This window comes from Meriones unguiculatus, chromosome X, assembly GCF_030254825.1.
Source record: "Meriones unguiculatus strain TT.TT164.6M chromosome X, Bangor_MerUng_6.1, whole genome shotgun sequence".
Lineage (NCBI taxonomy): Eukaryota > Metazoa > Chordata > Mammalia > Rodentia > Muridae > Meriones > Meriones unguiculatus.
The window spans coordinates 127,036,162-127,049,930 of NC_083369.1; the positions used below are offsets into that span (position 1 = coordinate 127,036,162).

Below are 13,769 nucleotides of genomic sequence, written 5' to 3' on the forward strand. Positions count from 1 at the left end.
TTTGACAAGAACTGTGGCTGGCTCTTTGATCACCTCCTGGGGGAACAGCCCTACTAGGCCACAGAGGAAAGCATTGCAGCCAGTCCTGATGAGACCTGATAGGCTAGGGTCAGAGGGAAGGGGAGGAAGACCTCCCCTACCTGTGGACTTGGAGAGGGACATGGGAGAAGAAGAGGGAGGGAGAGTGGGATTGGGAGGGGAGGAGGGAAGAGGCTACAGTTGGGATACAAAGTAAATAAACTGTAATTAATAAAAGAAAGAACAAATTAAGGATTGAATAAATCATAAACCTAGAGAAAGTGTAAAAAAAAAAAACCCCACTCTTAAAACTGTAGAGTTCCTTGCTTCTGACACCCACCATTTAGATTATTTCCAATGGGACATAAAGATTTATTAATGTGCTCAAGAGAACGCTTAGAAATACTAACTAAAAAACTGCTGCCTATGCTTCCTGATGTTTTGCACCACCACTTGAGAGGCTAAGGCAGGAAGATTGCTGTGAGTTTAAAGATAGCCTGTATTATACAGTAAGTGATATTTTGTCTGAAAACAACACAATAGCTGGGCCTAGTGGCATACACCTTTGATCCCAGAGCTTGGAAGGCAGAGGCAGGCAGATCACTTCCATTTCTAAGCCAGCCTGGTCTATAAAGTGATTCCAGGACAGCTAAGACTACACAGAGAAACCTGCCTCGAAAAACCAAAAAACAACTACAAAAACTAAACAAACATAAAGAAAGAAAAGGAAGGAAAGGAAGGAAGGAAGGGAGGGAGGGAGGGAGGGAGGGAGAGAGAGAGAGAGAGAGAGAGAGAGAGAGAAAGAAAGAAAGAAAGAAAGAAAGAAAGAAGGAAAAAGAAAGAACGGCTGGATGCCTTTATCTTCCACTGAGACAGAGGGAGAGGCAAAGGCAAGCAGATCTCTGTGAGTTCCCGGCCAACCAGGACTGAATAGTTAGTTGTACCTACTAATCTTAAAACTTACAGACACTAGGAAAAATAAAAAAATAAAAGTCTGCTTGGAAAATAATCTTGTTTATGCCACCAACTAAAAAATTATGTAATACCAAGTTAAATGCACTCATCTTCCTTTCCCAACCTACAAAATTAAAAACAAAACCATGAATCATCTCTAAGACTACTTCTCTAGTTCTAAAAATTTAGAATTTTTAATTCCATGAGTAGGACCCTTTTTAAACATCACAAGATTTAAAAATCCTTGATTTCAAATATGATATAATGAACACTAAAGTTAGACCGTTTTGGTGGTTCAAATGAGAATGGCTTCCTGCCCCGACCCACGGGGCTTCAACGTGGGTTCCTAAGGGAGGAGAGTGGAAAGAATGGGAGGGGATGAGAAGCGCAAGGAAGGAAGCCAAGTCTGTTTGTCTGATCAAGGCTTCATTTATTAGAAATTTTTACCCAACTTATATAGAGAGAAGGCAGGAAAAGGGGGAAGGTAATTAGCTGCTACAGGAGACAGGAAGAGTGCTTTCATGTGTTAAATAGGGTACCTGCAAGATACCATAGGGATGTTTTTTCATGGATGCTCTAACAAACAGATGTCCTCACAGTCTATCACCCATGAGTTAGGGTCCTAGATAACTTTCACTAAATAGCTTTAGGTCTCCACTAAATGACCTTTGCTCACTATTTGGCTTTGGCCTAGTAAACACCTTTTGTCTCCACTAGATAGCTTTGACTCACTAATTGACTTAGGCTTCAGTAGATAGCTTTGGCTCCACTAGATAGCTTTGACATTGGCTTCAGTAGGTAGCTTTGGCTCCCGGCAGCTTCCATAGACTCATAAATTTGAATGCTTGGTCCCCAGTTGGTAGAATTGTTTGGGAAGGGTTATGAAGTGAGACCTTGGTGGTGGAAGTGGGAGGGGGTGTCTTTGAGCCTTCAAAAGCCTTTCCTAGTTAGTTAGCTTTTTCTACCTCCCAATTGAGGATCGGGATGTAAGCTCTCAACTTTCTCTAGCAATCAGAAAAAGTTTAAAAAAAAAATGAATGAATGAATGAATGCACGAACAAACAAATAAATACTAGCCATCATGAATATTTCTCCCACAGATGTTGGGATCTGAGTTTAATCATACTCATTCTTCAGTTCAAATAACCTAGAAGCCAACAGTTACCCATGATTAATGAGAAATTAAACAAACAAACAAACAAAAAAAACCTTCCTTTTCTTTATCTAACTATCTTTGACTACGATCTTATAAATGGTCTTTAAAAACACAAACAGTTCTAAATACTCTAAGGTGGATCAACACTTCTAAAGGTCATCATCTCAGGAAAAAATGAAGGTTTACTAAGAGTAACATATTTTACATTTATTACACACACTCATACAACACAAAAATCAAACCCAAAGCAACTAAAACAGGCTATTTATTAGAAACAAATGAAGTTAGTTATCTGTATCCTATATTAACTTACCACTGAAATGCATTGTAATGGAAGTAGACCAAACCAAGACCATATAAAAAGGCAGCATTCTATAAAGGAAGGAAAAAGAGACTTTTAAGGAAAGGATTTATAATGTAATGCATTGTTTGCTATTGATGTAAAATATAGTATTCACAATGTTTTAAGTTCTTAAAACTCTTATCATGTGTTACAATATATTTTTTAAAAACCAAAATGACAGTTGTGAGTAAGCAGATGGCAGAAAAAGCAATCAACTTGGATACATACTGGTTTTTATTTAATCAAATTTGCTCTGCTTCCTTAATCAGTAAGAAATTTGAACTATGGGTTGCAGAGATGACACTTGCTCTTCTGGAGGACCTGGGTTCAATTCCAAGCACTACACGGGAATGTATAACCATCTGTAACAATAGTTCCAGGGGATACAAGTCCTTCTTCTGGCTTCGATACCAGGCACAGACATGGTACACAGATACACATGTAGGCAAAACAATGATACACACAAAATAAAAATAAACAAAAAATATTGAAACCATTATCAAATTCCTTTTTTAAAAATCATGTTGAGTTGTATTTTCCAAGAAGTACACCAGTAGCTAAAGGTAGCAGTGCTAGTTAATAGTGTACTTGGTTAGTTAACCTGGCTAAACACCTATAAGAAAGTCAAGGTCAGAAAGGAAGGAAAGGAGGCCACTAAATGATGTATTATGAAGCTGACTGTGGCTGTTGGCAACTGAGACTCAAATCTTGCTGGGGAGCTCCGGCAACAGTGTGGAACATACCTGAGTCATCTTGTTCTAAGTGTAAGGAAACCAGGACATGTAGCCCACAACAGTTATCAAACAGTGACTTGAGGAAAAAAACACTTGTTATTTAAAATCCCAAATGTAAACAGGTAGATGATTTTTCATGCATGATTTTTAATAATAAAATTTTTGCTAGTACTGTATTATGTATTTCCTTTGAATTCTATGTGCATTCCAGAAACACTGAAAAACATTTAGCTACATTGTAAATCTAATAATGTGGCAATTTACTTTCATTATATCCTCATTACCCTCAATTTTCTAAATGAGAACATTATATGTAACTAAGGAATTCACAAAATTGAAGAGTTAAGAAGGTCTCAACACCCATTTTGAAAATTGATATTTAATTTTCTTTAATTTAGCTAGAATTGTTTTCAATCAAATCATTCATTTCCTATTCCATCTCTGAAGGATGGAATAGGCTATGCAAACCTAACTAAAATAAAATATATTTCCCAAACTCTCAAAAAAAATGTAAAATATGACACAGGAGGAAAGGTACATATACTCCAAACACATAAACAGCTGAGAGTCATGAAATCATTACCAATATAGTCAAGACTTGAAAGATAATCTACTTTCTTAAAAGAAAGAAACCCTGATTGAATCATAAGTAGTAATCTCTCAATCTTTCTGAGTGTATGTGTGTATTTCTGTGTGTGTATGTGTGTATATCCTACTAAATTGCATTTCTACTTCCAGAATACATCTTACATTCTCCCAATTTCTTTACTTTGATAATACTTCATCTCTCACTTTCTTTTGGAAATTTCTCATCCCTGCCACATTATAAAGCCATTTAAATGTATACTATAAAAATTCATTTTAAATACTATTTTACCTGTGAAGCTTTGCTGCTTAACCTACATCAATTTAGAGGCAGTATCTCTAACCTCTTAATTTGTTCTCAGCACAACGTATCATGATAGCACTCTTAATAAGAACTTAAGTTTTTTGTAAAATGGTAATATTTTCTATTTTATAAGACTGGCAACCTCAACTTTATGATGCAGAAAGTTTCACTATAAAATGATAAGAACTGAGGCTAAGAGAAACTAAGCAATTGTTTAAGGAGATGAACTCACTTTTAACGATTTTTTTATATTTGTTTGATTTGTATACTGATTGAACTTTATCAAATAAATAATGGCATAGACAGGAATGTGAGTCATGCATTGTAGAAGCACTTGGAAGGCAGAGGCAAGAGAATTACTGTCAGGGTTAAGGCCAGCCTGGTCTATACAGCACGATCCAAGACAACTGGAGTAATACACAGTGAGACCTTGTCTCAAGAAAAACAAAACAAATTTTAAAAAGTGCTAATTAAATACATATATTCCCTATATTCCCTCCAATACAGCAATGCCCAAAGATTCACTAAATCCAATCACCCATCATTTAAAACTGTGTTCAGTTTTCACGTGTGACCCAGCAGTAGTACAGGACATTATCACTAAGTTTAATTTTCAGTCACAGCAAGTAAAACAATTCAAACATTTGATGAGTACCTATAAGCCATAGCTGACAGCAATAACAAAGTTCATAATTTATTACCGCTAAAATACACCATCTTAGTATATAGAACATTCAAGCTGAAGGAACTTGACAAATAGCATGTGCTGGAAGAGTTTTCTGAGCCCCCAAAACCTTCAACCCTGAAGGTCATAAGGCCCTCAGTGCTTACTAGGAGATACCACAGTGTGAAGAGTAAGAGTTAATAAGACATAATCAGTACTAGGAAACAGGTAGGAAAGTACTTAAGTACCAACTACATCTCTACAGTACCTGGGATAGAAAGAGAAAACGAATGTCTCAGCTAAGGGTGCCTAGTTTAGGTCTCTACCAACAGTGATATCTGAGTTCAATGTGCTATAACCCTGAAATACATATATTACCTCACAAATTATTAATACATTACCTCAAAAAAAGCACTAGTGACATCTCTACTGAGAAATATTAATCTTATGCAAAAAGATGGAATGAATAAAGGTACTAACATCTTAAAAATAGAAGGCTTAAACTTAATCGACAGGAAAAAAACAAAACAAAACAAAAGGAAGTAAAAGCCCCTGAGTTGCGGGTGTTGGCAAGGACTTTCTGAAATAATCAATGCCACAGAAAATAATCCACCCCCAAAACTGACAAATGGGATTACATAAATTAGAAGGCCTCTGCACAACGAAGAATCAATCACTAGAGTAATAGACAGCTTACAGACTTGGGGGTGGGGGGTACACAAGAAGAGATGTTTCTGACTACAACATGCCTAAAATATGTGAAGAACTGTCAAAATTGGCCGTAGTGGTGCAACAGATAAATAGATAAAGAAAATGTGTTCATATACACAATATTAGTTTATTCTGCTGTATAGAAAAATGAAGTCATGACATTTGCAGGAAAACAGGCAGATCTGGAAATAATTGTCTTAAGCAAAATCAATTATGCTCAGAAACACAAATGTTACATGTTTACAGCCTGGCACACACCTTTAATCACAGCAGAGGCAGGCCGACTTCTGTGGGTTCGAGGCCAACCTGGTTTACAGAGCAAGTTCCAAGACAGGAAGAGATACACAGAGAAAGCCTGTATGTGGGGGATGGGGGTTACATGCTTTCTCTCATATGAAGGACCTCATTCTAAAACTATACACACAAGTATTTTTTTTATTTAATTTTGTGATGAGGAAGAAGTAGCAACTCTCTAGAAAAGCTTTACTTTATCCTTTTCTTTTTATAAATGTTTCCTTTCCTTTGTGAGTCAGTCAACAACAGAGCACTGAAAAGATTAAGTACAGGCCAGAGTTGTATGAAAATGACTTTAAACTGAAAATATCTGAAACCCACACACATATACAAACATACCCTATTATCGCACTTCTAAGGAATTTCCAGGCTTGAAAAAGGCAAGGCATTTTGCACAGAAAAGCTGGTTATCAGGGATTCAAATGTCCATTAGCATAAAAAAAATCTATAGGAAGTAAAACTTATAGCCAGACAATAATAACTTTGGTCACTATGGGACAAAAAGATAAATCAATAGGCTCAAGGACGAAAGTATTTTTAGGACAATGAAGTATGTTGTGTCCTCCTTGTTACTTATCTTCTCTGGGTCTGTGAATTGTAAAATGATTATCCTGTACTATATGGCTACAATCTACTTATAAGTAAGTACATACCATGTATATCTCTCTGTGTCTTGGTTACCTCATTCAGGATGAACTTTTCTAGTTCCATCTATTTGTCTACAAATTTCATCATTTCCTTGTTTTTAATATCTGAGTAGTATTCCATTGTATAAATGTACCACAATTTCTTTTTTTAAAAAATATAACTTTATATATTACAATTTATTTACTTTGTATCCCAGCTTCAGCCCCACCTTTTGCCCCCCCAATCCCGCCTTCCCTCCCTCCCCCTCTCATCTCCTCCCACGCCCCTCCCCAGGTCCACTGATGTGAGGGTTCCTCCCCCCCTTTCATCTGACCCTAGCCTATCATGTCTCATCAGGAGTGGCGGCATTGTCTTCCTCTGTGGCCTGGTAAGGCTGCTTCCCTAACAGGGGGAGAAGTTGAACAAAGAGTCAGCCACTGAGTTCATGTCAGAGACAGTCCCTGTTCCATTACTAGGAAACCCACTTGGAGACTGAGCTGCCATGGGCTACCTCTGTGCAGGGGTTCTAGGTTGTCTCCATGCATGGTCCTTGGTTGCTGTATCAGTCTCAGAAAAGATCCCTGGGCCCAGTTTTTTTTGTTTTTTTTTTTTTTTTTTTTTTTTTTTTTGGTTCTGTTGTTCTCCTTGTGGAGCTCCAGACTCTTCCAGGTCTTTCTATCTCCCCCTTCTTTCATAAGATTCTCTTCACTCTGCCCCAAATTTGGTTATTGTACCACAATTTCTTTATCCATTCTTATATTAAGGGACATCTAGGTTGTGTAGTAAAACGTCTTTAGTTCATCCTCAGTTGAAAACAAACTCATGAGAGAGCTCATGATCCTGGCTAGCGTAAAACAGAAACATGCATGAGAGAGTTTGTGACCCCCCCCAACAACCCCCCCCCATGCAAGGTGTGTTTTGCTAGCTGGAAAAACAGCCTTTTGTAGACTCTGATAAAGAGAAGCTCACAACAGGGAGACAACACTTTTACACCACTACTCTTTGTAAGGTGCACATCACTTTGCTGGTCTTCGTTTTTCTATACTTCACCTCTCAAAGAGAAACACTCTTGAACAGAAAACTTCCTGTGGCAACCTGATTGAATCTTGCAGCTTTGGCTGACTCGTTCTGACTCATTAGAGTCTTGTGTTTCTGCTGAATCATGCTGATTCCTTTTGCTGTTTGGTGTTGGGTTTTGGACTGGACTGCTGGTATCCTGACAACAGAGGAGTGGACTCACCCCAAGGAACTATGTCTAAAAATGTCCACAAACCCCCTTTTAGTGGGTCAGTGGGTTGGAAAAAAGGTTTTTGAAAAATCTAAGCCTACAAGGTTGTTTCCAGATTCTGGCTACTGTGAATAAAGCTGCTATGAACATGATTAAGCATACCTTGTTATATGGTAGAGGATCTTTTGGTCATATACCCAGGAATGGTAGAGATGCTTAAACTCCCACTCAGAAGTAGAAATAAAATAGACAGTGGAAGTGGTTGTGAAAGGGTTAGGCTAACTTTGTAACCTACATGTCTTCTAAAGCCTATAGTTTTGAGTTTTAGGTCCAGGTTAAGCTAAAGCCTCTTAGTACCTTTCCAGAGAATGGAGGAATGTGACCCTATCTGTGAGGACAGATATAAAAAAAGGCAAGCAAGCAATGACCTTCACTCAGCAAAAGGACCAGACCCTTGTCTTTGAGATAGCATTTCTTAGCAACGAACCTAGACTTCTGAGTAGCTTTTGACCTCCAGCCAAAAGTCTGTAGCCCCTAATCTTCAAGGATGAGCTAACCACCCCCACCTTCAATTGCAGCTGCATCCACACTTGGCAGGACTGGCCAAGCTTGAGCACCTAAGACTAACCAATTATCTTACTTTATAGCTTCCTCATCCAATCCTAAATTGCCAAAACTAGAACTTCAAATCTCCCGCAATTTTTCTTTTAAAAACCTAAAGGCCTTTGTCTCCCGGTGCCACTCTTTGCTGACCAGCAGGGGTGACCCCGTTGTACAATGGTTAATAAACCTCTTGCTTTTGCAACGAGTCTTGGTCTGGGGGAGTTTCTGGGAAGGGCGCGATCTTGAACTCCTGAGCTGTGAGACCCCATGTCTTACAGTTGAAGAGAGGGAACAGGGTAAGAAATAGAGCATGAAGAGAAATGAAGGTTGATATCAAACCCGGGGAAAGCAGAGTGGGAAGAGAAGAGGAACCTAGGACAGGACTCCTCTATGACAAGCTCGAGACCTATGACAGGGTAGACTGACTCTTGGGAGTATGTGAGAATGACTCTAGCTGAGACTCCTAGCAGCAGGAGTCATGGAGACTGAAGAGGTCACCCTCTAACTCCTAGTGGATGGAAGGGAATACCAACCCACCCACAAAAACATTGACCCAAAATTTATCCTGCCTACAAGATGTACAGGGACAAAAACAGACCAGAGTTTGAGGGAATGTCCAATAAATGAGTAGCCCAACCTGAGACTCACCCCATTGCAGACAGCCAACTACTGACACAATTAACAATAATCTACTATGCTTGCAGATGGGATCCTAGCATAGCTGTCCTCTGAGTTGCTCCACCTAACAAGGGATCGAAACAAATGCTGAAATTCACAGCCAAACATTGGGCATAGCGCATGGAATCTTGTGAAAGAATGAGGGAAGAACAGACGGACCCCAGAAGACAGAAGCTCCACAAAAAGACCAACAGAGCCAACTAACCAGGGCCCAGTTGGCCTTGTGGAGACTGAAGCACCAACCAAGGACCACGTATGGACTGGACCTAGGACCCCTACACAGATGGAGCCAATGGGCACCTCATATAGGTGTCCTAGTATGGGGCTGATTCTGACATGGACTCCGTTTCCTGCTTTTCAATCACATTCCTGTGGCAGGGCTACATTGCTGGGCCACAAGGAAAAAGGATGTACTCAGTCCTGTTGCAACTTGATATGCTAGTTGGGGAGGACTAGGGAAGGGAAGATAGGGTAAACAGGGAGGGAGAAGGCTATGGCCAGAATATAAAATGAATAAATAAAAAGTAAAAAAGAAAAAACATGTTGTATGCTACCATAATGGATAAGAGTCACGTAGTTATATATTCTCCCAAGTCAATGGAATGTACACCACCACTACAGACTTTGCATAAAAATGATTTCTTAAGTATTAAGTTTGCAGGTAGCAACAAATGTACCACTATTAGGGGATGTTTTTGATAATGAAGGTGATATAGAACTCTGTCCTCTCAATATGGCATAGCCACTGTGTTCTTGAAATCATGGCAGATATGTGATCACCTGTACAAGACTGGGCCCATTAATATTCTTTTATAGAAAGAGTGGGAGGTTCATAAGGCTCAGGAAGTTCCACAAATATATATAAAAAAATAACCATTGCTGGGGAAAACTATTTTCTGATAGTACAGTTGCCCTATGTTGGCCGTGTTCCGGAAGCAACCCTTTGCACTGAAGCGCCTATAAGTATTTCCAATTAAAACATGGTGGACTTAGGGGGAACTGCTTCTGTGGTGATGAATAGAGATAGACTTCCTAGGAAACATCTCACAAAAGCAATTTATACATGTACAGAGGTGGGGATAGGTGTTTGCTATGAAACTAAACCTGATCTAATAAAGTACAACAGAACCTTCCATATTTTTCTACTAAAGCCTTAAACCACCACCTCCTCTTAATTTATAATATATAAACTTTTATTTCCATGTGCTCATCAAAATAACTCTCAAATGTAGGAAAATTTTCTGGTTTTAATAACTCTCAAATGTAGGAAAATTTTCTGGTTTTCTCCTGAACCTGTCTATTATCAATTAATGGGCAAGGCCTCAACTCTGTTTCCCAAAGGGCAAGAAAATGAGTTAACAGAAACAGAGCCATGCTAAAAAAGTTAAAAGAATTGCTACCTAATAACAAGCACTAACGTGTATTAAACAAAACTGATCATAAATGGGCATGGTCATCTCAAAAACATTAGAATTTTAAAATAATACAAGTTTTACAGACAACAACAGAGCAGCAGTAAGTTTAATATAAGAACACTTTCAGTTTACTCTAATATTCGGATTGAGGGTAAAAATATTAAACCTTTATTCCTAGGAGAATACAGGAATACGTACTAGTTAAAAAAAAAAAAAAAAGACCTGTTTCCCAATGGGTGAGAAAATGAGGTAACAGAAAAGAATGCTGGTGCAAATATATCAAGCCTCAAAACCTTTCATTAGATAAGCTCTAAACCAAAAGCAGTTTGAGACAACCAAGTTCTGTTATTAGTGTCTTGTCTTTTTAGTGTTCTTTGGTTGTACTGGGATTGAACTTGGGGCTTCATAAATACCAGCCAATGAGCTGCTGCAACAGCCCCAGACAATTCTGGGGTGTAATAAGTTTGGCTGTCAAAGGTTTTATATGTCAACACATTCTATATGCCAAATGAAAACAATTGCATTTTGTGGTATGATGCAGTTAAAAAATAAATTCATGTCAAACAATCAAACAGGCACAAAAAAACTGCTTATGCCAAAATGGACTGACTCCTTACTTGGGCCCACAAACTACTAAAAAAAAGATAAAAGCTGATATCTCTAGCTTTACTCTGAATCTGTTTCTTGTTGGCTCAGACTCCAATCTCATTCTGTCTAACTAACCTATCCTATCTCCTTCAAGGCTAAGTGACAGGAATGTTACTACACTATACCAGCACAAAACCATGCAGGACAGGCCACTCTGTCCTGCAATGAAAGCAATTATTGATGAGGAAAAAGTTGCATCCTGAAGAAACACCTCCTACAAACCGCCTTGTAAACTCAAGCACTAAGGAATTCTAAGCATCTTGTAGGACCAGAGCAAGGGTTATAATAGCTAAGTTCACATCTTGAAGAAGACTGCTTGCATGTATGTATGCCTGCATGACAGAAGAATGCACCAGATCTCATTATAGATGGTTTTAAGCTACCCATATGGTTGCTGGGAATTCAACTTTTAGAAGAACAGACACACAAAAAAATGTTAATGAGGATAAGGAAGGGTTGTAAGTTTAAGTCCAGCCTGGGTTAAACCTTTAAAAAGAAGGGCTGGAGAGATGGCTCAGAGGTTAAGAGCACTGGCTGCATTTCCAAAGATCCTGAGTTCAATTCTCAGCAATTATATATATGGAGTTTTGGTGCAAGCCTACAACTCTAATGTTTTGGAGGTAGGGTCAGAAAAAGTTTAAGGTCATCCTTGACCACATGGGAAATTAGAGGCCAGCCTAGGTTTCATGAGACCCTATTTAAAACAAACAATAATTTCATTTGCTTTCCCACAAACATACTATATAAAAAGTATTTTAAATACACTTCCACAGACAACAGTGAATTAAATTTTTAAATGCATGCTTCCCTTCCCTTATCTTTTTACAAAGATTATTTTCATTTTATGTATATGAGTGTTTTGCCTGCATGTATGCAAATGTACTGTGTGCATGCCTGGTTCTTGAGAAGGCCAGAAGAGAACATCAGATTCCCTGGAACCGGCATTACAGGTGGATGTTAGCCACTATGTGTGTGCTGAACCGAACCCAGGTTCTCTATAGAAGAGCAAATGCTCCTAACTGCTGAACCATCTTTCCAACCCCTGTGCAAGATTTCTTAATGAATTTATTTACCTTATTTATACCTTTCTCTATGTCTCAAAAATATTGAAATTATTACTGAGGATAAATTCTCCCCCAAATAGTTCACATATACAATGCAGACCCAACAAAATGCTTATAGGAAAAAAATGACAAATAACATCTATGGCCCACAAATGATAGAAAATATGAGATATTTGTCTTACAGAGGCTGATATAATTATCTCCAGTTGCATCCATTTTTATGCAAACAGTATTTCATTTTTCTTATAAATAAAAAAAATTCCGGTGTATAAATAAGACATTTTCTTTATCAATTCATCTCGTTGGATACTCAGGTTTGTTCCATAACTACTAAGAACAGTGCTGTAATAAACAAAGATATCCAAGTATTCTTAACTAGTTTAAATTCCCAGAAATATTCAAAGGTTTCCCTTCTGTATCATCCTCACCAGCAATGGTGACTTTCGATGACTCCTACAGAATCATGACAGTTTTTATTTACATTTCTGATGGTTAGTGATATTTAACATTTATTCATATATTTACTGGTCATTTATTCTTCATTCTTTGAAAACTAGGGTTTTGTGGGTTGTGTTTGTTTGTTTTAAATAGGGTCTCATGATGTGTAGGCTAACGTCCAACTTCCCATGTGGTCAAGGAAGACCTTAAACTTCTGAACTTCTGACCCTACTTCTAAAATATTAGAGTGATAGGTTTGCACTAAAACACACCGTTTATGCTGTGCTGGGAATGGAATCAGAGCTCTGTGCACGCTGGGCAAGCATCCTGCCAACTGAGCCACATCCCCAGGCCATTGGTTGATTTTTTTGATAATGAGAAAGTGTTACTTTTTATTTTTTAAACAAAAAATCCTGGATAAACTGGTTAACAATTTAAATGAGCCCAGAGGCTATTATCATAAGCAAATTGTAAAGTATCATACTGCATGGGTAAAAAACAAAAGCATCTCCTTAAAACTCTAGAAGCAAATAAGTATGACCACACTCATGTCATATAACACAAAAAAGTGTTAGCCAGGTCAGATGAAGAAATAAAACAAGATTAGCAAGACAGGAACAATTTAAATTACACCTGTTTATAGATGATATGATTCTATGTACAAACTAACCTAAAGACTTTTAAAGATTATTAGAATTGGTAAGTGGTCAGTTAAGGCTGTAGAATGTGGCAATTTGCTATCATGAAAATATGTCCTATATTCTAAGAGACTAGAATTTATGCTGAACCTCACAGACAGTTAATAATATATCTTAAGGTCACTTAAGATTTAAGATTGCTATCCTACTTTATATTCCACCTTTTTGTTTAACCTTTAAGAGAACAACTTAACAACCTACCTTATTTGCAGTGGCTTTCCTATTTAACAACTTAAGTTAATGCATATAGCTACAATTTTAAGCTTTATACTCTTTCATGCCGCTGACCCAGAGTAATGCACCTGCCTACACAGATGTATACATACATACATACATATATATATATATATATATATATATATATATACATACACATATATGATAGTCATTTGTTAAAGGCAATAGGTTGATAAGCAACTTTATAAAACAATTATCCACCAAAAATGTTAGAAACAGTATATGGATATTTTTTTGAAAGCATTCGTTTGTTTGCTATATGGGCCCACTGTAATTAGTAACATTTCATTCCTTATTAAAAAAAAAAACATTTTAAAGAGTTCTATAACGTATCCCTCATGTCTTCCCCATGTGATGTTTTTCTATGCTG

At 37.7% G+C, this 13,769-nt stretch overlaps 1 protein-coding gene across 17 annotated transcripts in view; it reads right to left on the minus strand.

Annotated features, from left to right (window-relative positions):
• The window catches only part of Kdm6a (lysine demethylase 6A), a 119,886-nt gene that overhangs the window by 61,960 nt on the left and 44,157 nt on the right, over positions 1–13,769 (minus strand). For all 17 annotated transcript variants that reach the window (XM_060374897.1, XM_060374891.1, XM_060374899.1 and 14 more), the window contains exon 5: positions 2,442–2,500. In XM_060374897.1, the coding sequence (XP_060230880.1) occupies positions 2,442–2,500 (59 nt within the window). The remainder of the gene's footprint in view (positions 1–2,441; positions 2,501–13,769) is intronic.